The 7,780-nt window shown below is 52.1% G+C and overlaps 2 protein-coding genes across 2 annotated transcripts in view; one reads left to right on the top strand and one right to left on the bottom strand.

Annotated features, from left to right (window-relative positions):
* Nucleotides 1-3,674, top strand: part of LOC104525754 (BPI fold-containing family B member 4) — a 9,553-nt gene extending 5,879 nt beyond the window's left edge. Inside the window, 6 exon segments of the mRNA XM_029085197.1 lie at nucleotides 348-547; nucleotides 658-725; nucleotides 2,046-2,088; nucleotides 2,614-2,677; nucleotides 3,010-3,086; nucleotides 3,651-3,674. Of these exon segments, the coding sequence (XP_028941030.1) occupies nucleotides 348-547; nucleotides 658-725; nucleotides 2,046-2,088; nucleotides 2,614-2,677; nucleotides 3,010-3,086; nucleotides 3,651-3,674 (476 nt within the window).
* A 2,637-nt stretch (nucleotides 3,675-6,311) lies between these two features.
* Nucleotides 6,312-7,780, bottom strand: part of LOC104525755 (protein TENP-like) — a 5,337-nt gene continuing 3,868 nt past the window's right edge. The window contains 6 exon segments of the mRNA XM_029085198.1: nucleotides 6,312-6,380; nucleotides 6,652-6,728; nucleotides 6,818-6,881; nucleotides 7,236-7,281; nucleotides 7,469-7,536; nucleotides 7,664-7,743. Coding sequence (XP_028941031.1) covers nucleotides 6,312-6,380; nucleotides 6,652-6,728; nucleotides 6,818-6,881; nucleotides 7,236-7,281; nucleotides 7,469-7,536; nucleotides 7,664-7,743 — 404 coding nt within the window.

Below are 7,780 nucleotides of genomic sequence, written 5' to 3' on the forward strand. Positions count from 1 at the left end.
CCGGTGGCTGTAGCCGACCTTCTCCCGCTCCCTGGGCAGGGGAATGTCTTCTCTTGCATCTCACAGCCATTGACAGAAAGAGCTGATAAATGTCTGGCATCTCCTGTTTCCTGGGCACCACAGGCACCCCTGTACACCCACAGTCCCCTTTGTGTCCATCTTTGCTTCCTCAGCCCCTTGCTGCCCGCAGCAAGAAGTGCTGGCCTGTGCTGTTGGACCTATTTGCTCTGTAAATTTGGCTTGTTCAAGGTCTGTGTGACCTTGGGGAAGCCCTACAGAGTGAAGGGGCTGTGGGAATCCACCAGAGGACTGCTGGTCCCCTGCCTGGCCAGCATGTGGGGCACGAGTAGCCACCTCCACGTGTCCCTGATTCCCACAGTGCTCTGCCTGCCATGGGACCAGTCCTCTGGGCATTACACTAACATTGTCTGGGAACCCACTCATCCTCTTGGAAGAAAACAAAGCCACTGTCGAGCTTTTGGTCATGATTCAGGTGTTCGTTAAGCATTTAGATGGACCCATCCTCAACCTCCTGCTGCTGAAGGCCGTAAGTGTGGCTGACCAGACCCAAACTGGTGAAGCGTGCAGCCGGCCGAGTGACTGGCAGCTGGGATAGGGATGTCTCCATGGGCTAATCCTCTCCCTGTCTGCTTGCAGGACCTCAGTCTAAATGCCCACATATCAATTGTTGGAGGCAGACTGGTGCTGGGTGTGTCCCTGGCTGGGTAAGTTGTCCCCATGGTGATGGCACAGGGTGCTCAGAGCAAAGGCTACAGCAATGCCACAGCCGTGGCTCCTCTGCCAGGCTGGGAAGCTTTGGCTGTCCTGGAGCAAAGGGTACAGGTTGAGTTTGCTGGGAAGCTGTGGCCAGAAGAGAGCAGGGAGGCAAGAGGGATGCTCAGAGTGCTGTAAGAGCTTGTCCCTCGGTGACCCAGCTGTGACAGAAGGAACAGGAACGTTGGACCAACATGGCCATGGCAGAGCCAGGCAGCACTGCCCTCAGATGGGCTGGTGACATTCTCTGAGGTGTGATGTTGGCTCTGGGGCCACTGACTTGAAGTGTTTTTCAGTGTCTGTAAAACAGACATTTCATTTCCCGAATCCAAGGATTTCCTGCCTTGCCGATGGCACGAGGTGGACAGGCAGCGCTGGCTCTCAGGAAACGTTACAGCAGTGGGAAAGTTTGAGGAGACTGGAGGAAAAGTCTGTGTCTGGTTTATAACGAGGAGAAATGAGGTGACCTGCATAATTGTAACTGTCAGCTTGACTGTGATCCTGGGCAGTAGTTCGAAATGTCTGATACTGAACGTGAGTGATAAAGGAATGAAGGGAAGTCCTGTCATTAGTGCCAGTCAAGGCATGATTAAAGGTTGGCAAGTGTTCCTTACAGCGTAGGCTTTGAGGATTTCAAACCATTCAGCTTGTCAGAGAGTGAGATTTAGAAGCGGCTTTGGCATCACTTGTATGCAGCGATACAGAGAATCAAAATGCATCCAAGGGCTTTTAATTCAATAGACAAAGATATAAAAAGATTCAATGGAAGTAGAAAAGCGAAATTCAAAGTGGAAATAAAGCATATGCTTTGGCTATGGAGATAGCTGTGCGATTGCAGTGATGGATTAGGAGCTGTAGCAAATTCTCCAGAGCTCATGATCTTTAGATCCAGACTGGGTGCTTTTTCTAGAAGCTCTGCTTCCAGCTAACCGTGACCTGGCTCCTTTCCTGGGTGTGGGAGGGGGAACGGGCAGCCCGGAGCTTGCGTGTGCCCCGTTGCGGTGCTGCTTCACTTACAAACAAATCAAAATTAGGTGAAGCTTTTGTATTTTCCTGTTTTCTTTTCTCTCTTGCACATGTGCCAGCGCCTGCTTCTTGTGTTACAATATCCTGATCCCTCAGCAGACACCTCGACGATACCTCACAGGGATCCCTTGCCTGTGGGCTGAGTGACACTGCCCCGGGAGGTGACAGGGGTCTCACCACAGGGATCTGCGAGCTCTGGCCAGTGCCTTGGTGTCTGACATGCTGTTTGCTTTCCTTTCCTGCAGCATTTCCCTCTCCTTGGAGTCTTCTGATGTTGGCATCAGTAGCGTAAGTGTCTCGTACCAGTCCAGGCTTTGCTGGGTGGGGCAAGCGCTGTGCCCTGCGGCACTGGGGAAGGAGGGGACGCACAGTCACTGTGTGATGCTGGGACCTGTCCTGGCTGAGATGGATTACTCTGCTGAGGGTCTTTGTTGTTAGCTGCTCTGCTTTGTAGGTTGTAGCAATCCTTCTTTTGCTGTTTTTGTTGCTGTTTTTTCCCTCCCTGCCTTTTCTGATAATGCAAATGTAAAGCCCTGAAGTCTGTTCGTTTATTCACCCCTGCCTGGGCAAAGCTCACAGAGCTGCAGCAGGAGCTTTCCCTGGTAGAAAGATTCCCAAAGGAAGGACCAAATACAAATCAAGGAGGAAAAGCAGATTTACTTTAAAGAAAAGAGGCACTATTTCTTCTTTTGCTGTGCCAGTGGGAAGTGATTCCCAGTCCCAAGGACTGGCTGTGTTCCAGTCACGGTGCTGGGCTGAGCTCATTGTGTGCTGGGCAGTGCTGCTCACCCACTTCTTCCCTCTCTGGTTCAGATCTCAAACCTGAAGCCGCACTGCAGTGATCTGCTGGTGCAAACACTGTTGCCCCTTGTCAACGGTAAGGTGACGGGCTGGCTGTGACACTGGGGTGAGGGAGGGGAGAGGGGGTACATGTGTGTTTGAAAGCTGTGGCAGGAGAGCTGGAGCGACTAAAGCTCTGCAGTCCCCATCTTGAGGCTGTCATTAAAAGTCCCAACCTTGTTCTTACACCGTCCACCCTGACAACAGTCAGTGGCCGAGCGCAGAGGGGAAGCGCAGGCGCGTGGTGTGCAGTGATGCTGTGGTTCGTGCCTCCCCAGCCCTTCGCCCTCCCTGGGATCAGGTTTTTGGGGTGGGGGTTGCTGGGGTCACCCTTCCAGCACTGGGTGAGGACCTCTCTGTCCCCTGCAGGTGCTCTGGGCGTCGGGATCCCTATGCCAAACATGCTGGGCATTCCCTTAACAAAGGTGGATATTCAGATACTGCTGGTGAGTGTCTGGAAAGGTGATTTCCTCCTGTTTCTCGTTGCTGGCTGTGGTGACAGGACCCTGGCGGGTCAGTGTGCGAGAGTCGTTGGTTGGAAGCCTTGAAAGGCCAGAAAAGGTCGTTCAGTCTGAGCTCCTCTAGGTCAGCAGTGCTGCGAGTACTTCGTGCCCGTCAGTATTATCCAGCCGGGTGGGAAACGAGCAGCGCTCAGCCCTTCTGGGGTCAGTCCTGGCTCCCTGTCCAGGCTGCCCTCCCTTCCCAGGAGCTCTGCGAGAGCAGCTCTGATGTGGGTCCGGGGGTCTGGCAAATCCTTTTGAGTAGCACCATTCAAAATGTCTTGAATTGCACCAAATTCTAGCCCTGAGCATCCTGGAGATGTCCCAGGGGAGCTGGGACGTTCTCCAGCACTTCCCAAAGGATGCCGTGCCCTCCGTGTTACAAACTTGATGTGAGGATTTTTGCCAGAGGGTTTTCTGTTCACTGTGTGCTGCTGTCAAGCTGTGGTGACCCAGCAGCCCTCCAAGCTGGGAAATAACGTGTCCGTGTCGCTCTGTGCCCCTCTGCAGGGCCTGCTGGTGATTTTTGTCTGAGCTGGGGAGTGCGAGGCATCGAGAGTCTTTCTGGACAGAGGAAGAGGAAGAAAGACCAGCGAGGATGGAACATTGAGACTGGCATTATCTCCTTTTCTTTTCTAAACTTGATTTGAGATTCTTTATATCATTGAAGAGACTTTAAAGTTAATTGGCTGGTGTGAGTTCTAAGATACTTGCATAAGCCAAGGCCCGATCGGCAGCTCTGTGTACAAATATTTATTTGGAGAAATTAGGATTATTTTGGGGTCACAGTGATGGCAGTTGCATGTGATGCTGCAGTGGAATTGTTAAATTTGTTCTGAGAGAAAATTGATCTTCATATAATGAAAAGTGAACTTGTTGCACACAGCTCTCTAAGTCAGTGTCACCATCGGCGTTCAGAAGGGTATGAAGTGCTGAGCGGGAGCTCGGGATACATTTGTCATGTAACTCTCTTAATAAACACTCCTACTTTTTTAGTGCTTGGAATGAGATTCTGGTTTCTGGTGCTTCTCAGGGAGAGAATCTGTCCTGCCTCCTGCTATGGGATCTGCTTCCTTCGTGACAACTGATAATTTTTGGTTTTGGTTTGAAAGCTTTTTCCATTCAAGCTTCCTGAGGAAAAAAAACCACTTGGCTATTCAGTGGCAACTCCTCACTTGGGTCATCTCCTGACCAAATGTGAATCCACAAACAGAAATCAGAATGAAATGGAATTTCCAAAGGTCATGAAGCATTTTCTAATGGAATCTGAAGGGAAAACCTCATTACCAGCTAATTGAGAGGTAGAATAACGCTGGAGCTCACCATCTGCTGGCCATAGTCCACGTCTGCTTAGCCTGATGTCAGTCAGCTGGTTTCTGCACGTCACAGGGAGAAGAGTTCAGGCATTTTTTTATTTCAGAAAAACGAGTGGGTAAAAAATAAATAAACCTGAGGTCTTAAATGGCCTTTTTTCCCCAGCATGAGATGTTATTACTAGGGTGTTATTTATGGCTGGTGTCCCCAGAGCTGGTGGTGGTATGTCACGGCTAAAGCTCGGGTGATGGGTGGAAGAAGTCTGGCCCGGAGTGGGTAACGGCCGGGGCAAGGTCCTGTTCTGCATTTCTGCCTGAAGTTGGGAACAGCTCAGTATCTGCTGGGCCAAAGCCCTTGGTTGTTGCATTGATTTCCAGCATCTCAGTGGGGTGTTGCAGGTAGGACGTGTGGGGCTGGGGGTCGGGCTGTGCCGCTCCCGTGACTCCGACATTACACTGGAGATGTGGAGCCACGTGGTAAAGCCCAAAGCCAGAATATCCACTGGCAAATAAATACATATTTTACTGCTGTAGCTTATTCCTTTTGGGAAACTGGTTTAAGATGTATTAGTCAAAGAATCATGGTTGCAGCTCTACCAGGAAACTTTTATTAGGAGCAGTTCCCACTATTGCCAACTTCAGGCATTAAAATCATTAGTCAGGTCCCCAAGCTGGGCATATAAACCTTCAGGGTTTTTTACTCCTTATAATAAATCAACTTGACTTGTTTTGTTTGCTTTCCTATTTGTGAGGCTCTGAAACAGGAGGTTTGGAAGTGCTTTTCAGCAGCTCCAGAGGCTAGAAATGATGTGTAGAGCTGCGGCAAGTGAAAGCAGATGTAGGTGTAATTAATAGGGTTTCCTGGGCATCACCATCGCAGCGCTGAGGTGTGAGCAGCAGCCCCTGGTCAGGGTTCCCTTCCCGGGCACTGGCGCAGCGACGCGCTCGCCCTGGCTGGAGGCAGCAGCCAACAGCACCCAGTGATGGAGCCACCCGGGCAACTTTCGGAGCTCTGGTACTGTTCCATTTCGGATGCTCAGGTCTGTTGTAGGTATTTTTCTCCCCTTTAACTTGCTGAACAACCTCTCTGGTGCAGAGCCAGTAGGAAAGAGCATCCCAACACTGGGAAGGGTGGGTGGGGGTGCCCTGGGGCGGGCGCGTGGCACTGTCCGTACGTCTGCAGTCACCTTTCACTCGGTGTTTTCTCTGTCATGAGCTTTGTCAGAAATACAGTTTTGAAAATGCAATTGCCTTCAAGTCTAAAATTAGAAACCACTGTGCAGACTGATTTCTTTTCTTTTTTTTTCCCACCCTTCTTTCTGACCCAGGGAAAACCACCAGCTGTAATGTTCCCATAGTAACACGAGAAATGGAGGAAAAGCAGATGAAAGATCTCGTGTTGGTTGGGGCCCTGTTGTTCTGCGGCTGAAAAGCACGGGGCTGCTTTGCATCCTTATAAATTAGTGGAATTTTTATGCTCCCTTAATTAAATGTAAGGTCTAGACATCTGTACTGGTACCAGTTCTTAGTGAGAGAAAAATTCATCTGTCTTTAGGTCCAAATCATTGAGGGGAAAAAAAGTCAATAGTCGTACCAGAAAATGCAGCATGAAAGGGAAATGTTTAATTAAGGTTTGGAACGTCGTTACAATCCATCCTCTTTGTGCACCAAAGATACAGCGAGCAGGACTGGGAGTGAGAGCTGCTCGTGCAATGCTGCTGCTGTCCTACATCTGTGACAGGGTTGTTTTAACAAGGCAAAAAATGATTTTCAACATTTTGAGCAGTGACAAAACACAAAGCATGATTTAAGAACGAACAGAACAATTTTGCCACTGTTTTACTTCGGACGCTGGACTTCAGCCCATGGTGTTCTGCTCTCCTGTCCTCTCCTGGAGTTCGAGGTTGCAGGTGACCAAGACGTAGTCCTGAGCCAGGGGAGGAACAGGGGCTGAGCAAGGTGCTGGTGCAGCTCACGTCAGCCCGCGCTGGGGTCTCCTCTGGTGCTGCCGCCGCTCGTGTCAGCGGGGCTGGAGAGGAGCTGTCGCTTTTTTATAGCCATGAACCTTGGTTCTGGGGGTTGGCAGGTCTAGAGGCGCAGGCTCCCGTGAATTCTGGAGCCAGGAGGTGAGCATTGCTCCCGAGTCTCCTCTTTAAATCAAACACACCAATGACCAATTGAAATGTCTAATTTCTTACCTTGTGAATCACGACGTTGACGTTGGTGTAGGTAAAGCTGGAGATGTGGGGCAGGAAAACGCCTTCGCTCAGGACCACTGGGGAAAAAAAAGAGGGGAAGTTGCCACCTGGTGCTGCCACCGTCCTCGTCGTGCGTCCCCCATGGCAGCACCATTGCAAAGCTCACCGTTCATCTGAGCTGGGACCTCCTCACGGATCGTGGGCAAAAATAACTCCTCCAGCAAGGCAGCCTGTCAGAGGGAAACCCACGGTCAGCTCGCTCATGGTGTGATGCCAAAGCAGGAGGAGAGGGGCTGGGACCAGCAAGAGGGGGGTCCTGATGCTCCCCACACCTCTCCTGATCCTGCCTGGACCTGCCTCTCCCTTCCGCATGGGACACCCAGCACCCTCTGTCCCTGCTGATACCCGTGGCCTGGGATGGCTGGGGCAGGCCTAGGCTGCCTGGGGCAGTGGAGGGGACCAGGCTGTTTGGGGATGGTGCTGAGGTGAGAGCTGTTGTGTTCAGCACGTGACAGCAGCGTGGCACAAGGAGGGGATGTGGCTGTGCTTGGTCACTTGGGGGTTGTGTGGCTGGGGGCACCTACCGGCACAGGACCCACGTCGGAGGCAGCCAGGCTGAGCTCGAGATCCCTGGAAAACAAAGAGCAGCACAGGAGCTGTGTGGAATAAGCTGTAATAAGCAGCGACTTACATGTTCCCTCTGCAGTGCTCAACCCATAAAAGCTCAGAAATCCCCTGGCCCACTCTGCCTCTCCTTCCCCTGCTGCGACTGGGACACGTCCCCTCGGGGGCCCCGGGGCAGAGCTGGGGCCATTACTCGATCACCGCTGCAGAGATCATCATCCTCGTGTCGGCGACGCTGAGTTGGAGTCCTGCAGCCATGTCCTGCAAGGGGAAAAGAGACGGCGAGGTTAGAGTGAGCAAACGCTCCCGCTCCAGCTTCCAGCAGCGGGATGTGATGGGCCCGTCCCTGTGCTGCCGTGTACCCCGTGCTCCCCACACCCAGACCTACGCAACGGAGGCAAAGGCTGCGCGGGACCCTGGGCGCTGCGGCAGGGAAAGGCTGAGCCAGCCCCTCGCAACGGCTGCACTCTGGGTTCTGGAGCAAAGGGCAGTGCCCCGTGCAGCT

This window comes from Antrostomus carolinensis, unplaced genomic scaffold (assembly GCF_000700745.2).
Source record: "Antrostomus carolinensis isolate BGI_N321 unplaced genomic scaffold, ASM70074v2 scaffold20365, whole genome shotgun sequence".
Taxonomy (NCBI): domain Eukaryota; kingdom Metazoa; phylum Chordata; class Aves; order Caprimulgiformes; family Caprimulgidae; genus Antrostomus; species Antrostomus carolinensis.